Raw genomic sequence first — 14,400 nt, 5'->3', positions numbered from 1 at the left:
TGTGTTTCCAGATCTGAGGTTAAGCAGCAAAAGATGATCCCATCTACTGTATTCCTACATATTCTCTGGAGACACCTTTTCTTATTCCATTGGTTACAGCCATTCTTGCATTTTTTCGGGCTGAACCAGTATCATATTGTGGATGCACACTATAATAATACATCTTTCGTTGAGATTGCTGTGACCAGAAAATGCTGTGCAAGATGGGGATGAAGTAGAAAGTGCAGCGATCAGGTGATCAGTTTCAATGTAACAAAAGGACATCTGTGGAGGGGTAAACAGAAACCAGAGCTAGCATCAAATAACAGCAAATCCAGGAAGCCTTTTTCTCTCATTCAACAGTAGGTAGGCCCAATTTCACAGCCAGCACTGTGGTTGAATGGGAAGAAATTGGAAAAAAAGTAAAATCGATTGCTCAGATTGCAGTTGTACTTTTCGTTGTCTCCCTTTCTGTCATTTTACAGTGTTAGAGTGCATTTCCAGCCTGCACAACATTGATAATGGCACTGCAGTAAAGGTGTTACCTTAAGGTTTTAAACAATCTACTTCTGCATGCAGCAAACACTGCTAGTGTTGGCTCTGACTACATGCTTATTGACCTTTTGTCGAATTTATGTACTAGTACAGTGCCTGTTCAAAATGTGTCTGTTTGGAACGGGCCGATTGCTTGGCTTGTGGTATTGCTGCTTGTAGCTTTTTCCTGAACTATTGTACCCCAAAATTACAGAAGGATCCTAAACTACTTATGCAACCCCACTGTATAGCCTACTGACTTACTGTGTAGTTCTACTTCAGACATTGTACTACTACATTTACCTGACAGTAATCACAAACATTTGCCTCATGGATTCATGGCGGCGCACTATGCGCCACCCAATCCAGCAGTTATGAGAGCCAATCAGCAAAAATCTGCGTTAATCAACCACCAGAACCGGACCAAGTAGGCTACAGATATGGACTCACATTGGACTCACAAAGACGGAGAGAGAGAGAGAGAGAGAGAGAGACACACACACACACACACACACACACACACACACACACACACACACACACACACACACACACACACACACACACACACATATATACAGATATATCCCAATTTATTAGAGAGATTGAAACATCTTCATAGAAAACATTAATAACACTTAATAACAACTTTAAAACATCAAAGTAAAGAATCCTGATAGACAGTGCTCATGATAAAGGTTACTTTGGGGCTGCTGGCAGTATTCTGCTGTGCCAGTACTAGTTAAGTCAGTAGTTAAACAGTGACACATTTTCTATTATTTGCTTTGTACTCGAGTGACTGTATTTGAAATGAATTTGAAAAAAACAAAGTCTGAACTGCTGACTTTTTGCCTTGAGGCTGTTTGAGAGTGTTCAAGTTCATATTGGGTAGCAGTGTGCAGTATGACATGTAAAGCTCCCTTTTTAGTCATAGTCCACTAAATTAAAATAGTACAACAAGACAGTATAGGACCACCTTTCCAAGAGTTTAGCCAACGTGGATATAAACACCCTCAAATCAAAACCAAGTCAGCATTTCAACCTCATTTCATGCAACTTGTTTCATTTCAAATCCAGTATGTGCTTAGAGCCAACACTGACGCTAAAATGATTTTAAATAATATATATTATAATATATTTATTGAATAAATGAAAAAGTCAGGAAAAACACTTTTCCATCCACTGTCCCTGCTGCTCAAAAATGCACATGCCTCTCCAAGGTAAAGGTAAGGATGCCAGGCTCAATAAACCCACCTAAAACAATTTATTGAACATTGAAAACATGAAATAGAGTAATGAGCCTCTCAAGTAAACATAATCCTGTGTGATCTAAAATGCATGGCCTGCAATATGATGAGACGTGCAATATGAGATGTTGTATAATTCTTGAACAAAAATATGAAAACCCGCTTGGGATATAACAAGTTTGCCAACACTTAAATTTCTGGTTTTATTGCCTTTGGGTATGCAACGAAAAGCTATATAATCAGACATTTACCATTGTTGCATTTCCTGTTTTTTATGATTAACATTTTTTATATTATTTTTAACACAAAACACACAACTCACGAAATGGACACATCACTTCCCCATCTGACACCCCACCCCCCAAGATAAAATAATAGCCATAAAATGCAATACAATGAAATAAAAACAAAATAAACAACAAACTCTAAGCCAAATACACATTTTATGTATATATGATAACACCGTAAGCACTTTGCATACGTCTATCCCCAGTACATTGCATCCAAGGAGCCCTCCAAAGAGCTCAGGTACTTTCCCCATTTTTTTGTGTGAACATTTAATCCTGACATTTTTTCAAATGCTTCTACTCTCGCCATCTCACAAGCCCATTCTTGAATTGAAGGTACCCCTTTGTTTCCCCATACTCTCAGAAAAATCTGTCTGGCCATCAATAAACTTTTTGGACCCAACTTCTATCCCGCTTAAAATTGACCTTTCTTGTTGATCAAATAGTCTTGGGCTGAATGATCTGGGTCCCTACAATCTGACATAGGTTATCATGTATCCCTGTCCAAAATTCCTGGACCTTGTTACAGGACCATAGGATATGAAGTAATTGGCCGTCCTCTGTCTTACATTTCCAACACTTTGGTGTGTCTCTTAATCTTAGTCTAAATGATTTGGAGGTAGTCCAATAGAAGCGATGCATAATCTTAAACTGAATGAGGCGGACCCTCATATTGCGTGGCATAGTCAGTGTTATATTCAGATCCCTTTCCACTGTCTTCTTGAGGGCTGACCAGGCTCCATCCACGAAGTTCTGAATAAGCATAGAATAATACCTTGAAGCCTCATGCCCTTTCCCAAAGTTCATCAACACATTATCTAAACATTCTGATGCCTTAGGGGCTGATGAACTGGATCCAAAAATCCCCAATAACAGATGGTGAAGTTGCAAATTTCTAAAACAAATTGGGACCTGGGGATTCCAAATTGTTGTACCACATCCTCAAAGGATTTCAATATCCAAACGAGATACAGATCCCCCAATGTAACAATTCCGTTTTCCAGCCAGTCCCACCATAAAATGGGAGATCTACCAATACATTTCCCATGTTACCATTTTACACCCCTGTCCCAATAACTGTGCAAGATGCAGTCTCGAAACTTTACAGGAGATTAAAATGAAAGCAGAGTTTAAAGATGGGTGAGTCTGAGCAATGGTGCCGGAAATAGGGGTGTAGGAAGTAGGGAAGGGGCCATGGCGCCCCGACTTAACGTCCCTGGCCCGATTTGGCATTGCAGCTGGTGTGATCTCATTGCAAGATGGTCTCTAGTTTAATCTACTTTTCAGCAGAAGATAATATATCTTAAGTGTGATTCTGGTTCCACATGCCAGCACAGCTGCTGCCATGTGAATATTAACACAAGATGGTGAGAAGTGGAAAACAGATTTATGTCCATCATGCCAGATTAATCAGGAGCCTCTCAACTCACAAGGGGTCCAGCTTGGACTCACAACATACAGGCCAAAACAGAAAGCATGGGGTTTATGATTACAACACATAAAAACAACAGTTTTAGAAATCAATTTGAAACATAGTAGCAGCTTATAACATTATGCACAAACGTGTGTGGTATATGATTAAATCTTTGGCCTTTATGGCCACAGCTGCACTGATACATTTACCGTACATAGAAGCAGCACATAACTATAACTCAACAGGTGAACTAGCTAGGCACAAGACGTTTACCATTGTGGATTTAAAATCTAATCAACATACCCCAAACTACCTTAATTGAGTAAAACAGATGTGTTCAATGCAAAAAGAGGCTGTACAATCCCATTTACATCTGAGCTTTAAAAACTCAAACAAAATCAGGAACATTCATAACTTGTGTCCTACAAAATGTGTTACTACAAAACAGCATTAGTGTCTTTTGGAGGAAATGTGTGATGCCTAGATCTGGGCATGTTAGTAGAGCCACAATTTACAATGTCTTGATTATGTTAGGTTAGAGTATAATTTAAAAAATATTTGAATCTTAAACCTACTTTTATAGGACAGGGGCGATTCTAGGATCAGAGCTCTAGGGGTGCCTGAAACCCTATCAATGTAATTTTTTTAAACATTATTCTACTGTGGTTGGGGGTGGCAGTAGCTCAGTCAGTAGGGAGTTGGGTTGGGAACTGGAGGGTTGCTGGTTCAAGTCCCTATATGGAGCAAAGTACGGTGGTGGACTGGTAGCTGGAGAGGTGCCAATTCACCTCCTGGGCACTGCCAAAGTGCACCAAACCCCCAACTGTTTGGGGTGCCTTTCCATAGGAAGCCCCCTCACTCTGAATATCTCTCAATTAGTGCATGTATAGGTACAGATGCATGTGTGTGTAATGTTTGTAATAACAACAGAGTGAAAACATTGTAATTTTAAATTAATAAAGTATAAATGATTATTATTATTATTAACTGTGCCTTTTAACATCTATTTGGACTATCATGATAGAGGAAACAATGAATTATGTAACTAGAACGACACCAAGAATTCTGAGAAAACTTACTTTAATGCTCAGCCAAAGGGCCTTTACTACAAAGGTGAGTTTGTATTACAAATTAAATCGGATATTTATCTATGGAGAAGCAGACATTTCCAAGTTTAAAAAGGGTTAAAATCGCCCCTGTCATAGGAATTGAGTCCTCTGTGTACTTTCTATTTTAATACACAAGAAACTGGTGTTTTAAGCTTGACTTAGGCCTACTATACTGCACTGGATATTGCTTATTGCAGTCCAAGGGCCAATTAAAAGACTGTACTGTACAACCATCGATTGTAACAGTCTATTGGCAAACCGGATGCTCTGTCCATTAATATTTAGTCTATGTGTACAACAAAGCACCCATTCATTACAATTAATATAGAAAGTTTGATGTGATTTTATTTAACCTTCGCGCCTATATGACTAAGTATATAAGGACAATACAGTCTATGCAAAGAAAATTGATTCTTCCTCAGTTAGTAACGTCTACCACCAGTTTGCTCCAACATATTTATAATACTAGACAGCTCAGGTCACTGCACTCAGAGTGCTTCCTCTCTGCTATGGACTACTCTGTATCCACCTGTTCCACTCCAGATGGGCTTCTTTGACTTGTTTGGATCAATTATATCGAGTGAAGCCTGTAATGTGAAGTCTGTAATTCTGTTGCTGTGAATAATTTGCCCATACGGCTACCAACTTTTTTTTCCCTATTTCAGATAAAAGTAATATGATTGGCTGAGAGATCCGCGATTCTCTTGTGATTGGTTGTTCCGTGTTTCCGGGGCCCCGCTGAACCCTCACTGACGTTTCTCGAGTCTGCCCCGAGATAGACTGGAGAGAATGGCTGCCAGTGGAGGTTAGCAAAATCTTCCTTGTTTTCTGTAGTAATCGGACTTAAATAACGCCTTTTAAAGTTATATTTTGTGTGTTTGTATGTTCGTGGAGTATAGTCTTTTAGACTAATAGAAATAGTCGTGACATGTTGCATCCTCGTTAAAAGAGGTCAGGCTCCTAACGACTCCTCAAAAGTGTTGGTTATCGTTAGCCTCGCTATGAGGCTAATGTTAGCTGTCTGGCTAACTTTCGGCCGGTTAGCCTGCTATCGACAGCTGATTGTGTAAACACTTGTTCATTACTAGAAACAACCAATGTGGTTGGTTATAATTGCGCTTACCAGTAGACACGCACTAGACATTTCGTTAAATACTATTATGTTTCTCTAAAATTGAAACTTTAGTGCTGAAAGCATTTAAGTTTGTATCGCCATTTATATCTCGCAATGTTGTGTCAAAGAAAGCTTGCTAACATTAGCTCGGTGCCTAGCTGTCTGCTAAAAGTTAAGCTTGCTTGTCAACTAACTTAGCTAACGTGATAATCAAACATTCCGACGAACTATTATAAACTATTAGATAACGTTAGTTTGTATTCTTCCAGTTCAATTAGCCACCCACACAGTTCCTACAGTCGCCGGGAAAGGGTTTGGGATGTTAGCAAGCTAGCTACCACCTTGCGAGATAGTAGTTTTCTATTCACTCATAGCGAGCCTTTGTCCTGTCAAGGAGTTAGCGTCATACAACACGAGGTATTTGTTTTTCTTTTAGTTTGTGTTCCTTAACAGCTGAAAACACAAGCCTGTAGTTAAACAGTACAGAAGGCATGACGTTGGGCTGCCACTTGTAACGTTATAACTTGCCATACCAAGCCTGACAAGGAACAAGTTTACTTTTTAAACTGAATCCACGAGTATATAGGCTCACATTTTTTTCGTATGTTCAGTCGGTCAGTGAGAACATGAACAACTTTAGCCCAAAGTAAGAAACAATCAGATGAATGAAAAAACGAGTAATGCAGATGAAACGTTGTTGTAGTTGCAACATTGATCAATAGAACTGTACCAAATATACTCTTTGCTCATATACGATCTATTTGAGTCCAGAATACATAATGTACCTTTCTCAGTAGAAAACTGTCTCACTGACCTTTGCCTTTTGAATTTACAGTAATCCTTTTTGACAAACATGTTGGTGTATCACTATTGTGTCAGTATTTTTAATAGTCACCTTTGCGACATATCGGACTCTGCCATTTGTTTCATCTTGTGTTCTGTTAAAATGCATGGCACAGTACAGGTTTATTTTTAAATTTTCATTAGGCTACACACCTATATAAAGTGAATTATATCAGTCTGTCAACAGGAATAAATGTTTATGACCCTCTATCAAATCACTTTTTTTTAAAGGAGTACAGTAACTAGCTCTGAGGTACTGTTGTTTAAAACTAAAAGAGCAGAGATCTTTTTTGTAGTTTTTATTAATTATTTGAAGGTAAACTGTGTACCAACCTAAAAGTGTAACACTTATGTTGTTGCATTTCTATGTTCTTGAAATTAATAATAAAATATTGGTCAGTATTTTGTCATATCATCAAGAATAGCATTATCACAGATTTAATATTGTGATATCATTATCATCAGGGGCCATATCGCCCACCCCTAATGTCTACACCGTTTCCAAAGGCGCTATCGTGACTTTTTTCTCTCTCTTTGTACTGTGTTGTTCAGAGGTAGGGAAACTGTTACAAGTACAAAATGGGACACCTCCAAGCACCAACTACAACGGGGTAGATGCTGTTCATGCCTGTAACATCCTTCAGCAGCTCAAAGCCTTGTATGATGAAGCACAGCTCACAGACATTGTCGTAGAAGTGGACCATGGCAAGAAGTTCGCATGTCACCGGAATGTCCTTGCAGCAATTAGCCCATATTTTAGGTGGGTAATGTTTGATGTTTACAAATATTTGTATTTTCACAATTAAGTAGCCAAAAACATAAAGTCAGCTTGGTAACGGGTTAATTGATAAATGTTACAATATTCAGATCAAACTTCCTTGTCAATTTTAGCATGTTTGAATCGTAATGCAGTTGTTGTGTGAGAATTGATTAATATAGTTATGGCATTTGTGTTTTCTCTGCCATCACCACCAGGTCCATGTTCACCAGTGGCCTTACAGAGAGCAGCCAGCGTGAGGTCAGAATTGTTGGGGTGGAATCTGAATCCATGCACCTCGTCCTAGACTATGCCTACACATCCAGGGTCATGCTTTCTGAGTCCAATGTCCAGGCCCTGTTCACTGCAGCCAGCATTTTCCAGATTCCTGCCTTGCAGGACCAGTGTGCCCAGTTCATGATCAGCAGACTGGACCCCCAGAACTGTATTGGGGTCTACATGTTTGCTGATGCCTATGGACATCAGGAGCTGAGGGAACGATCACAGGACTACATCCGCAAGAAGGTCAGTTTAACATGAGAACAGGATTGGTTTCTTAATGGACAAATTTGGCGCAAAATGAACCTAGGGGTTAATAACGTGTTTGAGTTCGGCCGTTTTCTGGGATATGTTTTCATGCTAATCGAATGTGACCAGTTTTATCGCAAACCGCTAACTAGCTTATAACGCTAGTCGTCGGGGCACGGCTTAAGTAAAAAGAAAACGTTATTTCTATACCACTAACAAGGCTCAAAATAGCACCACACTTCCACGGTAGCACAATGAGGGTCCCTACACGTAAACCGAGGCATTGAGAACTTTGTAATTGTACAGACAGTTTATTAAAAAGATAGATTATAAAGACAGAACCGTTCATGTATACAGGCCGGCGCCATCTTGGGAAAACCGTCACGACCAGTCAAACGACGAACGCCATGCAACGTGAGCTGAACTGTCACTTGAAATCTCCCATGGTCCGTGGTTTCCCAATGGGTCGATAGGACTTACGTTTGTGAAATGTAATTGAATGATGAATTATATCTGTTTATTAAATTATATGCACAACGTTCGACTGGTCTGACTGTTTTCCCAAGATGGCGCCCGCCTGTATACGTGATATAAACTTGTTAGTGGTATAGACCCTTTGCACGTGACGTCACACTCTACTCCCGCGAATTATGAACGCCATGACGGACGGCGGAAGAGCTATTCTGTAGACGGACGGCAAGTCAAACGAGTGTGTTCGCTGTTTTTGTTCTCACATACACAATCTGCAGAGTAATCCTCACCAACACAAGCATGTATATGTATTGCCTTTCTGTTTTAAATGACTGATAAATAATAATAAAACTTCCTCACCTAGCTAGCTGCCGTGCTAACCAGCTGTTCCTGCTAACAGGTCCCACATAACTATCGTCGGTTATTCAGTGACCTACATATCCCAAAAAGTAAGCCGTTCCCTTGATCATTTAACTTAACACACATACAAAAAAATATTGCTTAAATTAAAGATGACATGGCACGGAAACTAGCTTCAAAAAGGCCAAACAACTGAATTAAATGCGGGTCTGCGGAGCTCCTACCCCGGTTAGCCGACCAGCTAGCTGCAGCCAGAGCCATATCACTCTGCTAGCTTTGGACTGCTCGCTAGCTGCTGCCCATCGCGTCGAAATATCCACCGGTCAGCAGCGAATATAATCACAGATAAGACGATGGCTAGATGTTACATTATGTGTGGTTAATACTGACCATAGACACTCCGTGATTTACTGCATGGATTAACGTGTGATGAATTATTTCCCAGAGCTGGGATGCGTTCAGGCATCCATTAGAAAGATGCATTGGCTCAGCCAGTGAACAACGGTACGTGCCTGTAGCTAGCTTGCCCTGCTAGCTGATAGCCGTTAACTTCTAGCTGCCGTCCTGTGAGTGTATGTATGTAGACTTCTGTGATAATCATCCCAATAACAATCCACGGTGGTGTGGCTATGTCCTCCAGAGGACAGGTCATGTCACGTCTTGAAGAACGAGACAGACAGAGGGGCAACAGGCAGATGAACTTGCTGCTCCAAGCGCAAGCTAAAGCTAGCCTTCAGTAACTGGAAGACATAGCCACACCACCGCCACTGTTATTGGGATGATTATCACAGAAGCCTGGCTGAATACACATCCGGACGGCACGCTAACGGCGGGGGGCGGCTAGCTACCGGCAGGATCGAGACAGGGACCAGGGTAGGTGAATTTAAACAATGTCTGAAGAAGCCATGAACAAGAAGAAGATACGGTAGTAGTAGTATTATTATTATTACAGTTTATTTAGTGTTATTTATTTGAAACTAATGAAACTTTCCGCTCGTCTACTACACTGTTTAGCTTGTGATTCTGCCGTCCGTCATGGCGTCGTCACGTGGTCGTGGTCACGGGTTTGCAAAGGGTCTATAGAAATAGCAATTTCTTTTTATTTTATCCGTGCCCCGATGACTAGCGTTATAAGTTAATTAGCGGTTTGCGATAAAACTGGTCACATTCGATTAGCATGAAAACATATCCCAGAGAACGGTCGAACTTGGACACGTTATTAACCTCTAGGTTAATTTTGAGCCAGATTTGTCCTTTAACAGTTATTTGCATTGTGATTTAATGATTTTGCTTGCTGCTACCATATTCCACTTTTCATTAAAAAAAACAACCCTGTTTTATTCTGGCCTTGTAACAGTGCTTCCTTTGTGTTTGGTTGCTAAAATCTGAAACCTTTTATGTTTTTGTGGTAGTTCTTGTGTGTGTCATGGGAGCAAGAGTTCCTCCAGATGACCAAGGAGCAGTTGGTCAGCATTTTGAACAATGATGACCTCAACGTGGAGAAAGAAGAGCATGTATATGAGAGCATTGTCCGCTGGCTGGAGCATGATCTTTCTGGCCGTGAGGCCCACCTAGCTGAGGTTTTTTCCGAATGCATCCGTCTGCCCCTGCTGGATGAGGCCTTCCTCAGTCGGATACCCGCCCCTTTTGCTTGTGCCCTATCCCTGTCGAAGGACCCTGCTGAGGCCAAAGCTCGCCTCACTGGCACCAACGGTTGCCCACAGCGCCTGGGTATGACTGCTTCTGAGATGGTCATCTGCTTTGACGCCGCTCACAAACACTCAGGGAAGAAGCAGACGGTGCCTTGCCTCGACACTGCCACAGGAAGAGTGTTCAAGCTCTGTAAACCACCCAATGATCTCCGGGAGGTCGGTATCTTGGTGTCCTCAGAGAATGACATCTACATTACCGGAGGTTACAGACCGAGCAACAGTGAAGTTTCCATAGACCATCGGGCAGAGAGTGACTTCTGGCAGTACGAACACGCAGGCAACCGATGGCTTCCACGCGCACCTCTGCTGAGAGCGAGGATAGGCTGCAGGCTTGTGCACTGCTGTGGGAAGCTTTATGCACTGGGGGGCAGAGTATATGAAGGTGATGGGCGAAATGCATTAAAGTCAGTAGAGTGCTATGATGCCAGGGACAACTGTTGGACAGCAGTCAGTCCTATGCCAGCGGCCATGGAGTTTCACACTGCTGTGGAGTACAAAGATCGCATCTATGTCCTCCAAGGTGAGTTCAGGTTCGGGTTACTTTATTTGTACCCGTAGGTAGATTTGTTCTGCAGCAAGAGTATGACATCCATCATAACACACAACTACGAAAACACCAAAGACAAGTACTTAAAATGTAATGTAGTAATACTGCTTATATGAAACTATGCAATGTCTTCAGTGAGCTGAAGTTGATGTGATGTCATATTTCTCATTCATTCAAAATATTCTGAAAATATGTACAATATTTGACATTTATATGACAAAGTATGTTAAAGCAGTTGACCACAGCTCTAAATAACATTTATTTTTGTTTTCTGCAGGTGAATATTTCTTTTGCTTTGATCCCCGTAAGGACTATTGGAGTCATCTTGCACCGATGACTGTCCCTCGGAGTCAGGGTCTGGCGGCCTTGTATAAGAACTGCATCTACTACATTGCCGGCATCTGCAGGAACCACCAGCGCACCTTCACTGTGGAGGTCTACGACATTAAGAAGAGCACATGGAGCCGCAAGAGAGATCTGCCCTTTGACCAAGCCACAAGCCCGTATATAAAGGCCATGCTGCTGCAAGGCAAGCTACACCTGTTTGTACGAGCCACACAGGTGATGGTGGAGGAGCATGTGTTTCGCACCAGCCGCAAGAACTCCCTTTACCAGTACAACGATGAAGCAGACGTTTGGACCAAAGTTTATGAGACACCTGACCGCCTCTGGGATTTGGGTCGCCATTTTGAATGTGTCGTGGCCAAACTTTACCCACAATGTCTACAGAAAGTGCTTTGAGGTAGCTGGTTTTTTGTAAACCAATCTATAGGGCAGAGGGAGTAGTGTGTGTCCTGCCTGCCTTGTGCCTGGTGTTACCTTGGGTTTGCACCGCAAGGACCATTTTGGGTTAAGTCTTAAGGCGTTCAAACTTTGGTTCAACATGATCAAAATGGGGGTGCTTTTAAAGCTTGCAGTATTTTTTTTCCAGACAGCACCAACTACCCACACGGATGCTTGTTTAAAAAACAGTACAACGAATCATAAGTGCAATTATCCTATTTTTTGCTTGTTGTTGAGCCATGTTCTATTTTTGTTTTAGATACATATAAGTAAGGATTTTTACAAATCATAAGCATGCGAATGAGGGTATTGACAGGATAAAAGTGCCCTCTGGAGATATGGATGCTATGTGTCAGCATAAAGTGAAAATCTATATATATATGACTATATAAACTATGTATTCATACGGGTAAGATGAGTACTATAGCTCATTAGTAGGTTGCTGGCTCTGAGGCTTTTGTGTTTGTGTGTGTTTTTACTATTATTTTTTCTATTCTGTTTTCAAGTCTTTCATCTTATTTTATAGACAGGTTTTGAAGTGTGCTTATGATTTACATTACCTTTTAGTGTTTTTGAAGCTTGAAGCTCATATGATATATTAAGGCCCCCTCTTCCTTCACATGCGTCGGTGTGTCAAACAATACACAAGTGTGGCTTCCGAGCTATTTTTAAGTTTTGCTTGAGATTCCAGTTGCATGGGGGGCTTATACCTCCCACTCTTTGAGTTGGCATCCATTTTGTGTCACATGTGAAGACAACTTAAGTGAAATGTTAGAATACTCACTCTCCACATTGGAGAAACATGGACGGAGTCAAATTTGTGTCAACACTAAGTGGAACGTTCAGACCAACTAACAGGCTTACCTCAGAAACTTCAGATATGTTTGATTAGGAGAAAAGGGACATTTCAGGCCATAGTGTTGATTAAGCAACTGTGTGAAAAGCTCAGTTAAGCATCGAGCTCTGTTGAGGTTGTTTTTCGACATTGGATTAATAATCATTTGAAAAAAAGGTTGAAAGAACCTTCCTCTTAAATGCCAAAAAAGCATTTGAGGTCTTGTTATAGTTGATCTGGACATTGAAAAGAATTGTGTGGTAGCAATAAGTCATGGAACTGTGATTAGGCTATATTATGTTATATTACCTTAGTAAAAGTGCATTCATTGTTTTGCGTGCTTGTCTCTGCTTGTGAAAATCATGGTAGTTCCAATGATTGTGTGGCTGTTGCATGGGTGCAGGCTTGAAGTGATGCGTAATTTAGTGCAGATCATTCGGGATGCCAATGTGCCTGTGGCTTGAAAAGTGGCCTCAGAATCAAAAACTGTTCCTCCTGATGAAGATTATCTGAAAAGTCTTACTCAGCGTTGCACTGAATCACTCTCCACTTCAGCAGTCCTTAACTGCAAACTTTACGAAGCACCCTCGTGAACAAGTGAGGGTGCCTCGGGTTGTGTGCTAATTCATCTAACCATGAGCCATAATTTCGTCTCTACACGCCATCACACAGAGGACACAAGTTGTTGGTGCTGCTTTTTGTTTTGTTGACAATCTTGTATAGAAGAATTAATACAACCACTGAGTGGCGTTCCTTGTGAAACGCATTTTCAGTGCCGTCAATTTCCTCATGCAGGTTCCTGTGTCATCTTTGCACTACACATTTCTCTTGTATTTCATCTTAAAGAAGAGTACCCCTCTAATACAAAAAAAAGGTGTTTGTAACCACATAGCAATCATCTAAGAGATTTACATGGACATTAACACCAGAAGAGTCACATTCAGTAAGGACTTGAGGATATGATGTAACTTCTCCAAGAGAAGATCCACTGTTGACTGACTTGGAGCTCATTTTGAATTGACCCTGCTTGAACAATGCTCTCAAAACAGCCCTCACAGAGTGTGAGAGATGGTTTGAGCTTCATCCACATGCCTACAGATGGCCATTTGAGAACCAGGAACAGAGAACTCTCAGGATTTCTACTGATACACAGTACTGTATTTACATTATTTTTTTTGTTATGTGTAATATACTGTACTATAGGTTTGCTGTACTTGCACAGTTTTTTAAACTTCCTTTCAGTTTCTTTTATAACTTGAAAAAAAATAGATGTGATTTTTCTTTTTGTTGTCTCCAGTGGCTGTTTTTTTTTCTTTCTTTATGTACTTACCTATTTAGTTCTGGTAGAGTAATCCCGCTCTGTTGAGAGAAAAAAATGATTACCCGCACGAGTGATATTTTGTCTCCCAGTAGTACAGTAGTATTTCTTTGTAACATCTCACCGAAACTAAGCATTACAGATCAAGTAACTACATCTTTAAATCACGTTTTAAACACCAGTCATGTAATACAACAAGCTAAAAAAAACAACTGCTTTCTTTGTTAAAGAGTCAGTGGCCCTGGGCTGCAATACATTTACATGCATCACTTATGGGTGCTATTCTATTGTGTTCATGCTTTTCTTTCGCTGGTTTGTCTGTTTTGGGTTTCGGGTTATAGTGGTGGTTGAGCTCAACTGTGAAATTCACATTGCACATAATTTGAAAATAAAACTATTAAAAGTGAAATGTGTTAATGTATTCTCCACTGTTAACAGTATAACATAATTTTTGTCACACACCCCAGTCAGTTGTCGTAGTTACAGACATGTATTGGGTGAAAGAAACACTGTGAACTGACAACAATGTAGGATTTTGTAACCCAGTGTTCCAGACCTTTTT

The 14,400-nt window shown here is 40.7% G+C and overlaps 1 protein-coding gene across 1 annotated transcript; it reads left to right on the top strand.

Moving 5' to 3' along the window:
• The first annotated feature begins 5,359 nt into the window (after positions 1-5,359).
• On the top strand, positions 5,360-13,927 carry kbtbd8 (kelch repeat and BTB (POZ) domain containing 8). The gene is made up of 5 exons (XM_039798738.1): positions 5,360-5,375; positions 7,080-7,287; positions 7,503-7,809; positions 10,056-10,875; positions 11,180-13,927. Exons 1-5 carry the CDS (start codon positions 5,360-5,362, stop codon positions 11,641-11,643), a joined length of 1,815 nt encoding a protein of 604 aa, XP_039654672.1. The 3' UTR covers positions 11,644-13,927.
• Positions 13,928-14,400: the final 473 nt, after the last annotated feature.

The sequence above is a fragment of the Perca fluviatilis genome, chromosome 4, assembly GCF_010015445.1.
Source record: "Perca fluviatilis chromosome 4, GENO_Pfluv_1.0, whole genome shotgun sequence".
Lineage (NCBI taxonomy): Eukaryota > Metazoa > Chordata > Actinopteri > Perciformes > Percidae > Perca > Perca fluviatilis.
The sequence above is the reverse complement of the archived record's forward strand: the minus strand, read 5'-3'. Positions and strand labels throughout refer to the sequence as shown.

Bases quoted from the DNA above. Each gene is read 5' to 3' on its own strand.
- kbtbd8 (XM_039798738.1), top strand. The intron at 7,810-10,055 runs GTCAGTTTAACA...TTTTTGTGGTAG, and splicing joins AGGACTACATCCGCAAGAAG to TTCTTGTGTGTGTCATGGGA. The intron at 10,876-11,179 runs GTGAGTTCAGGT...TGTTTTCTGCAG, and splicing joins TCGCATCTATGTCCTCCAAG to GTGAATATTTCTTTTGCTTT.